Source organism: Callorhinus ursinus, unplaced genomic scaffold (assembly GCF_003265705.2).
Source record: "Callorhinus ursinus isolate GAN/ISIS: 27379988/994484 unplaced genomic scaffold, GSC_fseal_2.0 scaffold57, whole genome shotgun sequence".
Lineage (NCBI taxonomy): Eukaryota > Metazoa > Chordata > Mammalia > Carnivora > Otariidae > Callorhinus > Callorhinus ursinus.
Genome location: NW_027397119.1, coordinates 7,990,818 through 8,007,330, shown reverse-complemented (window position 1 = coordinate 8,007,330; position 16,513 = coordinate 7,990,818). Strand labels below are relative to the sequence as shown.

The window sequence follows — 16,513 nt, the reverse complement described above, 5'->3', positions numbered from 1 at the left end:
TTGAACTTTTATTATACGTTTAGTGTTCTCTATACAAAAGAAATCAGTTTTTTTTTTTTACAGTGATTCCAAAAAAAAAAAAATTCTGAATAATTTGGCCTTTTCATTGCTCATGCAGTCAGTTTATAAGTCCATGTATTAGATGGTCCTCCGCGGCCCGGAAGTCTTCCCTGCTGAAGGTCGTGTGTGACACCCTCAGATCCGCATCTGTCGCTGACAAGGTTGGTTAATGCAAAATAACTCGCAAAGAGGAAAGAACATGATGTGAGAGGGGTTAAAACAAGGTCTGCCATGGAGAGTTAAATCTTTAACCAATGGAAAAAAGATCAGACCACTCTGTAGGTATGTGGGTGTGCAGGAAGGCATGGAGAGGTCGGGGAAAAAATAACCCCCCCCCGGGAAGAAATAATGCGGCACGGTGTGTGTGTGTGTGTGTGTGTGTGTGTGTGTGTAGGGGAAAGGGGTGCTGGTGGGGGGAGGCAGGGCGAGAGGTCCTCTCCGGCCAGGGTGGGCTGGAGGTGGGACCGGGACAGAAGGCGGCCATGTCACAGGCGACTGATGCTCAGCCCAGGAGGAGGGTGAAGTTGGCAAAGAGCTGGGAGCTGGGCAGAGGGACAACACTGACTGAGGATGTCCAATTGGGGGGATCAAAAAAAAAAACAGGGGCAGGGTCATCCGATCGGCATCGTTTTTTGAAAAAGAAACAGAGTAGGGCACAAAATTCTGGATTTCTTCTCCCAGATTTTTGTGTTTATTGCTTCACTGAACTCTTCACGTGTGCTGAACTCCAGCCCAGTGAGCCCTGGGGTGGCCGAGCCTCCATGGCTGAGGGCCCGAGGGACGCAGCCTGCTGGGGGCCCCAAGTATCACGAAACAAGAGACGCCACTCCAGAGTACAGTCGAGACTTCACAGTGACAAACACCAGTCAGCTCGTCACTCTCTCCTGGCCCGGGTCTTCCCTGCGAGGCTGGCTTCCCTGTGGGCTGCCGCAGACGGCCCGGTCTTGGCCTCCGAAAAATCCTTTGTGATTTTCATTTTGGGAGGCGTACGGAGGATGGGGGAGAAGTGATAAGAGGTACAGACAGATGTGAAGTTACACCTCTATTTCTAAGGAGGCCCCTGCGGGCAGGTGGAGAACCCTAGATAAGGACTCAGAAGGCCCGGGTTCAAGCCCTCACCTCCCCCTGATTTACCAGCCGAGGGACCTCGGGCAAGTCCCTTCCCCTCTGTGGATTTTAGTGTCCTCGTCTGCATGAAGAGTCCTGTCTATGAGATCAGCTCTGTGATTCCTCTGCGTGCTGCGGTCTGAGGCTATCCAAAGCAACGCACCCTGGGACGGAGCTCGTTTCCAGCCTTAGCGTCACAGGACTTCTGTTTAATACTATGTTGATAGAGGTGCGCTGGTTAGGGGTGCGGCACAAGACACGGCTCGGCGGGGTCTCGTGGCTCCCCCGGGCGGTTGTCCCATCTCTCCGATCCTGCTCTGAACCTGTCTCAGGAAGGCTCTTCTCAACAGGGGGGAGAAGGCAGGGCGCTGCCCGGGCTTGGGCTGGGCCTGCTGGCGTCGGCGGCAAGGTTGGGTCGAACTCCCAAGGACCGGCCCCCGCCTGGTTTAGGGGACGGGACTGCCCGGAGTTGGCTCTGCCTGGGGCACTGTCTCCTTCTGGCATTTCAAGTTTTTTGTCTCATTCGTTTGTCTCCTCCGATTTTTTTTTTTTTTTTTTTTTAAATCAGGGACCTCCTACGTGCTACTCCTAAGCCACCATGCGAAGCTCGACCAGGATCCGCCAGGTGATTTCTTCCTAGCAGATGTGTGTGTGTTTGGCAGGGGCTGTAGGAGTGGTGACCAAGGTGTCACAAATGGGCAGCACGCCCTGTGCCAGCATCCGAGGAACCTGCTGCCCACCCCCTGAGAGCTGGGGGAGCCTCCCTGCCTCAGTGTTAGTGAAGCAGCCTTGCTAAGACTGAGGCAAAGTGTTTGAAATTCCCACTGCTTCCGTCCCATGGGCTGTCTGTGACTCTCTGTGGCTTGGCTCAGATCCTGCAAAGGGCCCCAGGATCCTTAAAGAACCTCGGCCCCGGGCTGTTCCCGGGGAAGCTTCCCTCTCCTTTGGATCAGACTTTCTCTCTCAGTTCTGCCTGCAGGAATCACTCAAATGGGGTCCAACCTGGGCAGCCTCCTCCCCCCTTGCCCCGAGCTGCACACTGCACCCCATGCAGCCCTTCACATCTCGTCTTAGGCAGGTTAGGGTGTGAACTCACCCTAAGATGTCATAATCCGTACTGTTGCCCCTGAAAGTGCTGCCCTACTGTGTGGGTTGGCCTGTGCGTGGGTGCTGGGTGTGGGCGGGGGAGGCAGCCCCTTAGCTGGAAAACCCATGTGTCCTCAGCCCTCCCCGAAGGCTGTGTTCAGGAAAGCTATGGACGCAGTATCTGGCCCAGGTTGCAGATACCCCTTGCAGGGTGAGCAGGGGTGGCACTGGCTGCCTCTTGGACAGGTGGACACTTCTCCAGACCTTGGGACTTGCCAGGAAGGGGTGGGCCAGATGCCTCCCACCTCCCAGGGTCAAGGCAATGGACAAGGGAAAGAGCTAGTCTGGTTTTCCCTTCAACGGAACCTCAACCATCTCTTCAATAGCAACGTAAGGAAAGATGGGTCCCCTCCACCAAAAGCCAGGCAAGGTGGGAGGCAGCTGTCCCCTGGCCCTGCAGCATTCTACTCCTTACACGCTGGCCTTCCTGCTCCTTCAGGTGGGCCCCTGCCCCTCTGTGGGGGGAGGTATTCAAAGGATGGATGACACAGCGGAGACGGGGGCACCAACATACAGACAGGTTAAGCAACTTGCCCCAAGGGGCAGAGCAAAGAGGCTCAGGAAGCAGGACTTGTCCTCGACCCCACCCGGCAGCCTCTGACTGCCCCGTCTTGCTCAGCCTTGTGGACCATGTGCTCTCGCCGAAGCATCTCCCTTTGAGCCTGGAGCCATCGGTGGCTTAAGCACTCAGGGTGCTCCCAACCAATGCCCTCTGTGTCCTGAGCCTCAGCTCCAGGCCTGTGAGCCCTGGGAGGGCGGGGGCCACGCATGACTGTGGCTCAGAGCCCGGCTCACTCTAGAAGTTCAAGAGCGTCTCCTGAGCCCACAGCCTGGTGGCCGAGCACAGCAGCTGGGCCTGCAGCACAGGCAATGGGGCTTCTGGGGTCACTGCAAGATGCCCCCTCAACAGCCAGGCAGGTGGAAGCACCAGTGGTGTCCCATCTCCTGGCTCCACGGTTGGTAGGTTTTTGGGGGGCTGCTTGGGCGCCCCAGCTGGCCGGGCGGTGTGGGCCAATACGGCTTTCCGGCTACGCGGGCTGGGCTCTGGCACGGGCCCATGGAAAACGGACATCCTCTTCCTGGAAGGGCTGCTCTCGAACCCTGCCAGCCACACACCTCTCTAAGCATCTCTGCTTGGGGAAGACTGCTTCTCCAGGCTCAGGGTGGCGCCCGCCTGCCACAAGGGCTGGGAGGTGTGTGGCGCGGGCAGCGCCTCTCCTCGTGGCTGCCGAGGGCAGCTGTGGCTCAGAGCCGGCAGGACACACACGAGGAGCAGCCGGGCTGAGGGACCCTCCCTCCCCCAGACCCTGCGCAGGCAGAAGCCCTCCTGCGGTCCTTGGCTGCGCGGCAGGTGGACGGGCACTGTGACAGCACACAGTCCCCTCACCCTATGAACCTGTCTGCGGTACACTGAGCTCACTAGTGTGTGGGATGTCCCATGGAGTGAGAGGCCAGAGACTGCTCTGCTCAGATCCAGAGTGTTTTCTGGAAAGGCTGGTCCTTTAATTCAGTGCACAGGCACACTTCCCTGACATTCCCTTGAGGGCCGCTGGGCTTGGGTGCAGGAATGCCCCGCTGTATGCAGGCGGGTGTCAGAGGAAAGCCAGGGGAGGGGACCCCTGAGCTCACTCCTAGCCCCCTGTTATTCACCCTGTCCCCTTTCACCATGAGAGAACTGCCCCTCGGGCTTCTGGGCCGCAAGGCTGGCCATGGCCGGGGCCAAAGGCCTGTTACCTGCTCTCAGGTTCAAACAACATAATTGGCTCAGCTCTGGGCTATGGTTTCTTATCTGCAGACAGAGTGCATGTGTCTACGGGCTTGACCTTGAAATGACTGATTACTAAGTGATGCAAGCATTGCTAATACCTTTGTGGTTTAAAACGTGTGGCAAACGATGCTTTAATCGAGCCTCTGAAGGACAGAGCCCCGTTCCTGCCCAGGCCACCCTCCAAGCAGCTGGAGGCTCGAATCAGAGGCTGTGCCCGTGGCAGGCAGGCCATCGCTGGGGGTCAGCTTTACCCTCCCGAAACCGACTCTAGCTGCAGCGACAGCTACCGGCTTGCTCTCAGGCTCAAGATCTCTCTCTGGGGCTAGGTACCTTTGGTTTCAGAAACGGATTAGGTGGGGAGGATGAAGGCTGTGCCTTCGGTCTCGGAGAACTGCAGTCAGCCAGGGTCTCGGGCTGGGGCAAGAGGATGCAGGGCAAAGGTCGAGTGGTTGCTCTCGTTCTGCGGTGACGTTTGCAGGGGCCGCCCCGCTCTCGAGACTGACATCGCTGGAGGCTTCGAGGCTTGCGGGCAGGGGCTGGGAACTGGGAGCTGCAGGGCCAGATCAGAGCTGCGTAAGGCATCCGGAGGGCGTGGGGTCCCCAGGCCAGGCTCTCTGGCGCGGTCAGCGTGGTGTTCCCGCGGGCTCTCCTGATATGTAAATACCCCAAGGAGAGGACACGCTGGTTCGGTCTCGGTTGCGGGGGGCGGGGAACCACTCGGTTGGGGTGTAAAACGCCACGTTCAGTGTCTTACAGAATTGACCGAGGAGATGCTCTCTGCTAGAGACGAGAGGGGGAGCAGCACGTTATACCCCCAAACACACCAGCAAAGCTTCTGCATCGCCTGGTTCCATCTCCGTGAGGGCAGCGGCAGGGATCCCTGACCAGGTGGGGGGCACCCTCTCCCCTGCAGGCAGGGGGCATGGTCCTCTCTCCCACATCCTGGGTTTCACTGATGGGGAGGAAGGGAGTCCAAACCCAGCCCTTTCCCTCTCTCCTGAGGTGAGCACAGCTCCCCAGGGACCAGACGCCCGGTTTCCTTCTGGCTCGAGGTACTTGGCCCCTGGTGTCGAAGCTCTTCCCATCGTGGCCGCTGCTGTTCCTCAGACTCCTTCAGAGCCGGCGCAGCTCTTGTCTGGGACACTCTGGAGGAAGGGGCAGGGTGACAGCGAAGGAGCAAGAGGTAAGCCCCCCTCCCAACTGAACCAGAGTGAGGCAAGCAGGCCTGCCCACTCTCTCCTGCCAAAAGTCCTGCCATTTTCCAGAAAAGAGCCAAGCCCAGCTCAGCAACGGACAAGGCCAAGGTGCATGGGTTGGGGGCCCAGGGAGGCATCTGGCGAGAAAGGCATCCTTCGGAAATACATTGGCCAGGTGGCGGTGTGAATACGACAGCTTTTCTCGATGTTCTTTTACAGGTCAATCCTTTTGCCTATCTGAGGGAGAAGCCACCTATTCTTTCTTTGTCCAGGGACATTTCTTCGAAAGGAAAAGAAAATGGAGATGCTGGGTCTGGATGGGGAAGATGCACAAAGCAAAAATGAAGAGACAACGCGAAGGGCCATAACCAACAGAAACTGGTGTGTGTGCCGAGGTCAAGGGTGGGCAGTGGGGGTGGAAGGCTCAAGGTGGTCATGAGGCTGAGCAAAGGGCTGGGCTCCCTCCAGCTGAGCTTAGCCTGGACTCTGGCTCTTCCACATGGTGGCACCCCGGGGGTGCGGGGCGGGGGGGGGGGCGGCTTGGGGTTGGCTGGGCGGTCACTGGTCCTCACAGCTTGGCAGACCCCCTTGTTGTACCCTTGCTTGTCCCTGAAGGTGGTGGCGGCCGTGTGGTAGGTCTGCGGTGGCTTCATCTCCCCCTCTCCCCTCCTCCCGCTTGCAGAGTAGTGGCTGTGCCCTGGGTTGGGGGGGAGGGGCTCCGTTAGGCCAGAGAATAGATGGCGTTGACAGGCGACGTGGCCTCGGAGCTTTCGTTGCCCTCTGTCTCCTCCTTGTCCTTTTTGACCGTGTACTGGCCGATGAAGGACCCGTCCTCGTTAAACTGCCCCTCGCCACCCTCGCCATAGTCCACCAGGCTGTCGTCACTCTCCTGCTGCTTGATGGTGCCATCCAGGGACGTCTGGCTGCCCTGCAGGGGCTTGTTGTCCTCGTCACTGGCCAGAGAGAGACAGAGAATCAGGGTCCGGCCCAGTCCAGTGGCGCTTAGAGCCCGGTGGGGTAGCACCAGGCTGCTGGTCTCCCGCCAGGCGTATGTGCTCCGCAGCTCAGAGAGGGGAGGGCCTCGGAGGTCACCAGTCAGCGCCCCCACCCCCCAGGCCTCCCCCGTCCGGCTGGGTTACAGAAGGGAACCCAAGGCCCGGAGAGGACCGGTGTCTCCGCCCAGGCGAGGTGGCAAGGTGGTGGAAGCCCCCTCTTCCAGACTGCCGGGCTGGGGTCCCCGTCACGAGGCAGAGACAGCCACCCCACAGTGAGGAGAGCCAGCTGCTGTAAGACGAAGCAGGATGGGGTGGGCCGAGGAGCTGGGGGGCTAGAGCCGCGTGCGTCACTGTGTGGTTCTGGGGTCTTGGGAAAGCCTTTCTTCTCCCTGGGCCTTAATCTCTCCATCAAGAGGGGCTGAACTCGCTTTGACCCTCTGTGATCTGGGTGGCCCTGTCTCGAGAGGTTCTGCCCTTAACAAAAAGCAACGGGTCTGGGCCACAGGGCAACAGACCTCTCCCCTTCTCACCGTGGTGTGGTTTCCGCCTGCTCTCTGGTTTACCAACGGGCAGATGCGGTTGCTGGGGCCTCGAGTGAAAGAGGCACGAGCGGAGGGGCACAGACAAGAGTGCGGGGCCAGCACCCGGAGACAAAGCTCAGCAAGGCTCTGGCGACCCTGCCCAGCCTCCTTGGAGGCCCCCAGGTCCTGCCCTTGGGCTCCGAGGGGGGGGCCAGGTGCTCCTGGCCCCATTTCAGAGAGGAGATGGCCCCCAGGCAGGAGGCAGCCAGGTGGCAGTGGGAGTCTGGGTCCCAGCCAGCGGGGCCCCCACGGTGCCAGGTGTGCAGCAGACACATAATGTCCCCTCCCCGGCCCCCAGGCCACAATTAGTCCTTCCTGGGTGTGTGTGTGTGTGATGGGGGCGCTGGAAACAGCCGGCTGAGTTGCTATTAGAGGGGGCAATGCATGGTGGCTTCTAACACTGGTGCTGGGCAGAGACAGCTAGCAGGGGAGACCTGGAGCCCGAGCCCGAGGGGGCGTCAGTCCATATGCAAAGCTATCAGGCCTCCCTCTTTTGCTCCATTACCTCGGCCTGTTCTCCGATGGCAGGGCTACAGGGAGGCGGTGGGTCTGCCGGGCTGGACTGAGTCTGTACGGAGAGTGGGGCTCACATTTTGAAAAACTAGCAGCTTCTTGCTGGTCCTGGTCCTACTCACGGGTCTTTTTTACACACACTCCCTCCCAGAAGCATGAGGATTGTGTGTGTGATTCTAGGGGATTCCAGGTACCTAAGCCAAATGCAGCCGCTGGACAGGAATGGCCCAGCTTGGACAGAGGGAGCGTCTCTAGTGTGTCAGGTTCTTACAGAGAAAGAGGATCTAGATCTGGAAAGAACGGACCTCTTCCAAGGGAAGCTTGAAAGGAACCAGAAGGACTAGGGGGTCCCTGGTCTAGTCACCTGTCAGCCCATCTTCCGAGAGACCCTGGAGACGCAGGTGGGCAGATGAGGGAGAGAGAAGCAGAGAGACCCACAGGGAGGTGCTTCGCTGCCAAGCTGAAACCGAGGTGGGTGTGCGCGCATGTGCGTGTGCGTCCGTGGTGTGTGGGCCCATGCATGCACCTGTGTGTGTATATCCAGCCTCAGTGTGGGTGGGACAGGGGAGTGGGTGGGGAGAAGGCAGATATTTTTGCCCAACAGCTTCGGTGTCTGGGGGAGGAGAGGTGCCTGAGGGAGCAACTTCTCACAGCACAGGAGGTGGGGTTGCACTGAGGGCCTGGGGAAGGGAAAGCCCCATGTTCTTTGGAACCGGTAGCCAGGAAGGAAATAGGGCTCAGCCCCTGGGGAAGATGGGCCCTGCCAGGGCTGCTGAGGACAGTCAGGGGAGGGGCCTCTCCTGCTTGCCCTTTTAGGAGGCTTTTGGAGATGTCGGGACTGGGCAGACGGATTTGGTACATAAGTCTCCAGATAGGCTCCTGGCTGGGCAGTGGCTCTGGGCAGCGTCTGCCTGCCAGGCTGCTGATGAGCGGAGTGGTGGAGGCCGAGGGTAGGATAAGGAGAGATCAGGGGAAGACGGGGTGATCTCGCCCCAGAGAGTAACAGAGTGGGGGTGGGGGAGTAGGGTTCTGATCAGAGCATTTCCTCCCGCCTGCCTTAATTTGGGAATGAGGCCTCCGTGACCCCCCCCCCCACATCATTCCTTAACGCAGGATACACTTGCCATCAAAATGGAGATTACAACTTTGTAATCTGTCTCTCTCACACCAGCCACAAAGGCCCGTCCAGATCTGAGAGGGATGGGTCGTGATGTGACCCTGCTGGGAGTCAGGCCCTGGCTTCTCCAGCTCTGCCACCAGCTTGCTGGGCGGCAAGTATGGGTGGGATTCCTGGGCAGGTCACGTCCCTGTCTGGGCCTCAGTCCTCTGATTTGGGACAGGCCCCGACCAGGTGCTTCTCCAAGACATGCTTTGGGCTAGGGCCCAGAGATATCATTCAAGTTCACGAGGAAAAGATCTAGAACCCCCCCACCCCTGCCCCTCATCCCTCACTAAGTTGAGGTTTCAAGACAATACAGTTTCCCCGGGTCCCTGTCTTCAGGGTTAGGGTGGGGGGTGGGCAGAGAGGAAGCCAACAGCTCATTTCATGGCCACGGTGTCCCCAGCATCTGCTTTCAGAGGAAAGAGATGGAAACACACATCGAAGGAGCTCAGTAAATTGGAGCTGTGCGGGTGAATGCATGGAACAGTGTCCCTCAAGTCCGTGTGAGTGCGCAGGGCCGTGTCCTCCCTGCGGGGAGGCAGCCTCATCCAGCCCGCTCAGCACAAGCAGGGGCTGTTGGAGAGGCGGAGGGGACAGCCGGGATGGGTGGGGGGGGGGGCCAGGAGCCAGACAGGTCACCCACCTGTAGTCAAAGGAGCCGTCTTCTTCCTTGGGGTCCTCGGGGCCCAGGGGAACATCCTTCTTTTCTCGCACTTGGCCGGTAAGAGAAGCAGAGACACAGACATGGGGATTATGCCCCTGCCCCCCCCCTCCCCGGACCCCGACTGTAGCTAGTGACTCTCTCCCTTTCAACGAGGCACCGTCGATGCCTCCCCCATTCTTGCTTCCGGCATTTAACCAGCTGTCAAGTTGACGCCCCCGCCTCCTCCTCAACCCCGGCGTTTCCACACATCTCCGTTGACAACTGAAGCCTCCTCCCACCAGGCCCCCCCGCCACCTCTCCACGGGGTTGCCCCCAAACACCGAATAGATGTGATCCTCTCTTTGGCACCTCTCCTATGCTGCTCTGCAGGGTAATCATTTGTGCACGGTTGTAAAAGCCCCTAGCAGAGTGCCCTGGGCAGAGGGGGCGCTCCCTACGCACTTTCGGGCTGGAAAATGCTCCTGTGTCTGTGGCCTCCCTAGTGTGTGGGACCCCCTTCTCCCACACCTGCTCTGTGGTTTGCACACACCCAGCCCAGGCCCGTCTCCTGGGCTCTGATCTTCCCGCGGCGCCAACTGCAGTGTCTTGGGGGAGAGATCATCCTTCCTTCTCGTGTCCTTCCCGCCCAGCAGGGCCCGGCACACGGGGACACTTATGCGAGGGACTATGTATCCTTCCTGAGGTACAGGGCAAGATAATCTCCCCCATTTTAGGAAAGGGAAACCGAGCCCTTCAGAGGTGAAGAACATATCCCAGAACTTATTAGTGACTGACTCAAGTTTAGCATGAAGGCTAGAGCCCAGGCCTCATGGTTTGCTCATCTTTCCAGGGGACTAGGGCCTTACCTTGCAGCTGGAGGGAAGGAGGTAAGCTGTGAGAAGAACTTTCTGGAAAAGGACACTGTCTAAATGGGCAAAGGAAGCCTCCAAGCTTATCTGATGAGTTGGGGGGTGAGCTCAGTAAGGTTGTTCTTCTCCCTGACTCTGGCTTTCTAATTTACAGGAGAAAAACAATCCCAACACAGCACAACAAAGTGAAAGAAAACGTCATTAGCCAATAAAGAATTATAACTTCCTGCCCTCCCTCACAGACATCTCCCTCACTTAAAGCAGAGACAGAACTCTTTAGAATCCTAGGGTCTGAGGGTATGCGGCGGTGGGGAGGTGGGGAGAGGAAATAAAAGAGAATCTTCTCTCTGAGTTGAGTTTTAGGGGGACCCTGGAGGAGGTCTTGTTTAGAGGCAGAGAGCGGCGGCATTTGGGGAGCACGGCCTGTGCTTGGCCATGGGGCTTTGGGGGGCAGGGAGCAATTTCTTTCTGCAGCCCAGCGGGATTTTCGCTCCCTGGGTCATCCATTGCCCTGTCCCCTGTCATTCTACTCACCCCGTCCCAGACAGATGGCTTTGTTGCCCCTGTTTGAAAAAACAATCAATATTTCCAGAAGCAAGAATGCCAGAGGTCCTTGTCCTTGACCTTGGTCTGTCTGGGCTGGTGGATCTTGAGGCCCCCAGAAGAGCAACGGCTCTTTGGGACGCTAGGGAAGTCCAAAGCTCTTTCCCGATGGGGTCTGTACCAATGCAAGCCATCCCTCAACCTCTGCCTGCTCTTCAAGCAGGAGCTCCTGACCCTCTGCTGGGGAATCGGTCATTACAGCCCAGTCACCGACAGCCTCTCTCATGGGCGTGCTTCTTCCATCCAGACCCTCCCCTCTCTGTTCTCTCTCGTGGTTAGAGAAAATGCCTTTCTTCCTTAGGACACAGGATCCTAATGAGATTCAGGCTGAAAAAAGCCAATTTACTGAGCAGACGGCTGGTGAGTCAAGGGGAGGGAAGGTCATTCTTAATAGGAGCCAGGGTTCCTTCCATCCCCTCTTTGGAGCTGCCTGGACCGTTCCATCCACCCACCTCGGATAAACTTAATTAACTCAAGTGCTTTCTGGCAGCTTTAAGATGCACGGACCAGCTGAGAGGACTCTATGTCCAAGCTTGGCAAGGGTTAGGCTCGCTGGGAGAACTGAGCCCCCTGGATCTGGTCAGGGTCCTGGTGGCTCCCAGGAAAGCTTGCCGGCCCCATTCTCCCAAGCCCATTCCTCCCATATATCCTACCTGGGTACTTGCCACCTCGACTCCTCTTGATGAAACAGACGATGAGCAGGATCAGCACCAGGAGGGCGATGGCACACATGAGCCCAATGAACCAGCCCTGGGTGGCGATGTCTGCCTGGTTGTTGGTGTAAGCTGGGGGGGCGGGGGGAGGGCCAGAAGCAAACACACAAGTGATTTCCCATGGGCGGAGGTGAGGAGGGAGACGTGGGGGGGAGAATGGCTATTTCATGTCGATGTTCCTCTTTGAGCCTTACGCTACTACCTAGCAGTCCTCTGGCCTGAACCACCCCGCTACAGGGACAAAGAGAAAATAATTAAAGAGCCAAGGTCCAGAGGTCAGAAAAGAGGCACAGGAAAGGGGTATAGGGAGCAGAATAAGCAGCAGAAGGCTGAACAGGTCCTTTAGGAAGGGGAAGTTTCCTAAGGATGGGGCATGGCACTCTTGCAAACCAGACGGCTGGTCACAGCCCGGTGGGGATGGAGGGAAGGCCAGGGGTTGGCCCTGGAGGTACAATTCCCCATCAGCGAGCCTGGGGTGAGGAAATGGGACTCTGCTACCCATCAGGGAACGGGGGCCGTGGTTACACTGCAAAAACCTGTTCTAAGAACACCTTCACAGGCCTGCACTGGCTCCGAACAGCGACCTTTCCCACCAATATGGGCCCGAAGCCAACCAGGTCTCCTGGCTGTGGGTCCCGGGCAGGGTGTTGTTCCAGAATGCCCTGTGCTTTCTCACATTCCCCCAACCGTCTCCCTTACAGCAGAGACAGTCCCTGCACGGGTACCCCCAGATGGGCTGGGGCCAGGCCTTCAGTGCACCCCATGCCACTTCCGACCACTTTCACGCATGGAGACCCCCCCACCCCCGTGACCGTGAGTCTCTCCCTAGCCCCTCAGGGAGCGTGTGAAGACATGTCTCAACCGGAGCAGACCCCTTCACAAGTCAAGGGGCATGTGAGTGGGCCTAGAGGACCAGGGCTCAGCTGCCATCTGACGGTGTCCTGGATGACCCAACGGTTGGCATTAGGGTTTGGGAAGGGGTGTGGAGTGGGCAGGACCCCCTCACTCTTCTTTCTATGGACTAGAGAACACAAGCACCCCCTCTTGAAACCCAGCCTGCATTGGGAACCAAGACTTGGGAGGAGAGGCAGGATCCAAGCAACCCTGAGCAGACCCAAAGTAACCCCGGAGCCCTCCGAGTGCGCCGAGGGGTGTCTCAGAGCGCCGGTCGACAGCAGGGTCCCAGAGAGCCCACAGAGCCCAAGCCAAGCACGGGGCCTCCTCCTGGCGGCGGGGGAGGAGAGCACAAGGAACAGAGGGGTGACCCAGAGCCCTCGTGCCCCACGGTCTTTATCCCATGCCCTTCTGTGGGGCAGGTGTCTGGGTGCAATCTTACCCTTTGTTCTTCTTGGACAGAGAAACTGTCTCTATAGCCTTCTCTGTGCCTAGGCAAGGGCACGGCACCAGGAAGGGTCTGGACAAATGGGGAAGACGGATGAGCAAAGGCTTTCATGCTCTCTGCCCTGGTTGTGCTCACCCGATCTATGGATGTTGTGGGGGGAATCCCACGCCACCACTCCTGCTCCTGCAGGCCATTCCCTGGACAGTGTCACAGAGATCCTCCCAGAACCCCACGTACGAGCAAATTACTTCCTCGCCCCAACCCTCCAACGCTGCCCACTGCTACCAGGGAAACGCCTGCCTTCCTAACCTGTCCCGGCGGGCTCCACCTGAGCTGGCCCCGGACACTTCTCTGGGCCTGTCGCCTACCCTCTCTCCGCCAGCCACACTGGCCGCTCACATCCCTACCTCAGGCCCTTCCATGTGCAGCTCTGCCTTCAGATGGCCGCCTCGGTCAACTGGCCGCCCAGACCTTCTCAGCTAAAGCCAAAGCCTTCTCCCCCAACCAGCCACCCTCTGAGGGCTCTCATTCCCCTTTCTCCTAGCACTCGTTCTCAGCCGGAAGCCGCAAGGCTTTATCATCCCCATTTTACTGATGAGACGACTGAGGCACAGAGAGTTTATGTGATTTGCTCAAGGTCACAGAGCTGGTAAGCTACGTGCGCCTCAACTGGACCTCTGCTGCTGCCGGGCAGTCCCTCCACTCGCTGCTGCCTGACCCCCAAACTGGTGCTCCCTCTCGTGCCACTCCACGCCATCCTGTCCCCGTGCCGGCGACATCAGTGTGACCACCGAAACCTCACAGCCGCTGCAGCTGTCCCTGCCTCCAGAGCAGTGGCAGCAGCTCGCCCCTTCTGGGGGGTGGGGGTGGGGCTCAGTCCTAGAAGGATCTCCGACCCCCCAGCGTCTTCCTCTTTGCTTTCCCCTCCCTCCTGCTGTTAACCACATTGAAGCTTCCTGGATCTTAAAACAGAAACCCTGCAGGAGCCCACGACTTTTCAGCTCTAGATGAGGCACTGTCCTTTTCTAGGTGAACTCCTTCATCTTCCGTGGTCTCTGGGTCCCATCAACTCCTTCCCCCAATCCCGTCAGGCCAACCTCAAGCCTCTCTCTACTCAACAACTACCACCATGGAGTGGGTCTTTCCCAAACCTGCCTCTACCTCCTTGGCTCCTACCTTCCCCTGTCCTCCAGGCCTGACTTTCCAACCGGCGATCCCTCTACTCATCTCGCATTGTCCCTCCAGCCAGGTCCGCAGCTGTAAGCCCAGCGTTCCCAGCTAACATCCCAACATCTCCTTGGATGGTCCGTCTGCTTGAAATTCAACGCCATGTCTTCCCGCCCCTCGATGCTCCCCACTCCCGCCAGTGGCTTCCCCATTCCTGCCATCCCTAAGGCTTATCCTTTCTCCTTCCAGTGTCCTTCATATTTGCCCCATTGCTCTAGGCTAGAGGGGTCCCCTCCTTACCCTGGGCCTATCAGGTCCCAAGGATACAATGGCACCTCATGGCATTATGCTCTCAGGACACCTCCCGTCAGGCCTGGCCTTCCAGGCGCTCTGCGCGTCCCCTCCCTGCAGCTCCCCCCCTACCCCCGTGCCCAAGAGAGCCTGCCCTGCTGCCCTTCTTGCTCTCCACCTCCACACTCCACCCCTCCTTCCTGAATCTCCCACTCCTCCAGCTCACACCAATCTCAGAAGTCCGATTTTACCTGTTTACTCCGCGAAATGTAACATTCAATCGCTCCGTTTCCTGGGTCTGGATTTTTAATGATACTATTAAAGGCTTGAGAACAGGGGAGTCTTTGGGCCCCCTAGTGCTTAGCACGATGCTGGTCACATAGCAAGCAGGCAGTGACTGCTTATTAAAGACCAGTTTAATCCTAATTTAATATGGTTAATTTGGGATACTTGCCGGGGTCACAGGGAGATTGGCTTGACCATGTGCCACCTTGAGATTGGATGGTGGTTCCCACCTTCTGCAGAACAGTTGGTTTGCTCCACTACCATCTTCCTGATGCTTGTTCTGATATGTCCTGACAAGCCATCTCCCCGAGACTCCTTTTCTCTTGGGACAGGAAGTCACAATCGCAGGGAGAGAGGCCATACGGGCAATCCGGAAAGCGAATGTAGCTCTCCATTCCTGACAGCACCTGAAGCTCAGATGTTACCTTCAGTCCTTACCAAAAAGGTCAAAGAATGTTCTGGACCCAGAAGGCTGTTCAAATCCAAATGGGTTTTGTAAATACGCGTGGTGCTGGCTGTTAACTAAACTTCTTGTGGCCATGACTTTGCAATATATACATATATCAAATCGTCATGTTGTGCACCTGAAACTAATACAAGGTTCTATGTCAATGATACGTCAATAAAAACCAAAACCCCAACCCAAACCAGGTGGGATCTGGGGTGAGGTGAGCTCAACCAGACTCCATCAAAATGACTTAGTTTCTCGAGAACCAAAAGCTCACTCACAACGTGACCCGACAGAGTGGACTCTGAGAGGCGGAAGGCCTTGTAGTGAGGCTTCAGCGCATTACATTTGGCTGCCAACATCATTCTTAATCGATCTGCTCAACGTGTTTCAAGATTCCTAATGGAGACAGTAAGGACAACGTTCAAAGACCGGGGTGCATTTACACTCGCGACCTTCCACTGGAATGGGGAGCAGAACAGCACCTGCTCCTCCGGCCCACAAGGCCTGGCAACCTCAGGCCCAAAATGCCTCTGACTCTAGACCAGAGGCCATATTTTGTGTGCCTCCCACACACCTCAGCCTGCAACACTGCTCAGACATGGGCTATTCGTGTGCAAGGCAGGCAGTTCTCACGACTCAAAGGCCAATCACTCAGAGTCCGCGGAGAATTACATTCAGAAATAGGGGTAGATGAACACGCAGAACAGGGATGGACTTCCTTCAGATGCATCTGGGCTTAGCTGATCTTACTGAAGCACCATCTGACGCCTCTGCAACACCACTGTGCCCCATGGTGGGATTCTTCCAAACACAACCGAAAGAGGCTGACTACAGGGAGGTCCCCTAATGTCCCTCCTCCCGCTTTCCTGAGGCCTGAGGCAGTTTGCAGTCGGTCCTGCTGGCCCACCGTCAGCACCTGCCTGCTGCCGCCTGGCCCCACCCCGCCCACCCCAGGACAGAAGAGCTGGCGAGCCCCCCGGAGTCCAGAGTTATGTGTTTGTGGCCCCTTGGGTCTCTTTGCCTTCAAAAGCTTCAAAGAGGTGATTAACTTTCCATGTGGGATCTTCCCGCCGAGGGTCAGGGAGCTGGTTAGCATTCCTAGTGGTTTTCTTCCATATCCCCCGTGAACCACTGCCGCATGTTTGAGTCTGTGGACTCAAGTGATGGCCTGTGGTCACCTAAATGACCCGTGGTTGGACCCAGAGATGCTCATGAACTCTTGCTTTGATGAGACGCTGGGGCCTAGGGGATCGTGTGAATTTGGCTTGGGAGTCCACCCACAGGATACACAGCGTGCATTTTCAAAGAATCCAGAAACACACAAACTTCAGAAAGTGAAAATATTTCCCTTTCTTCTGTGGTTTGCACATAGTAATCTCTAGCCAGCCAGCGATGTCAGTAAGTAATACGTACTCAGGGCTGGGGTTGCAAACCTGCTCACCCAGCTCGCACGGAGAGGAAGCGGGGAAAACTCGCTCACTCTGAAAGCAATCTATCAGGAAGAGTGTCTCCAGAACAACCACAGGAAAAGAGAAAAGGACACTGAGTCAATGTTCAGAAGTGTATTATCAATCGTCTTATTTTTCTTTTCTTTTTTTTTTTCCCCCCTGTACCGCATGTT

General features: G+C 57.4%; 1 protein-coding gene across 24 annotated transcripts in view; it reads right to left on the bottom strand.

Moving 5' to 3' along the window:
* Positions 1-16,513, bottom strand: part of NFASC (neurofascin) — a 179,283-nt gene continuing 162,770 nt past the window's right edge. For 23 of the 24 annotated variants that reach the window (XM_073884408.1, XM_073884410.1, XM_073884411.1 and 20 more), the window contains 3 exons: positions 11,297-11,428; positions 9,172-9,241; positions 1-6,230 (listed from right to left, as the gene is read on the bottom strand). In XM_073884408.1, coding sequence (XP_073740509.1) covers positions 5,999-6,230; positions 9,172-9,241; positions 11,297-11,428 — 434 coding nt within the window. In that variant the 3' untranslated portion in view covers positions 1-5,998. The remainder of the gene's footprint in view (positions 6,231-9,171; positions 9,242-11,296; positions 11,429-16,513) is intronic. The other variant, XR_012375769.1, reaches the window with a different exon arrangement.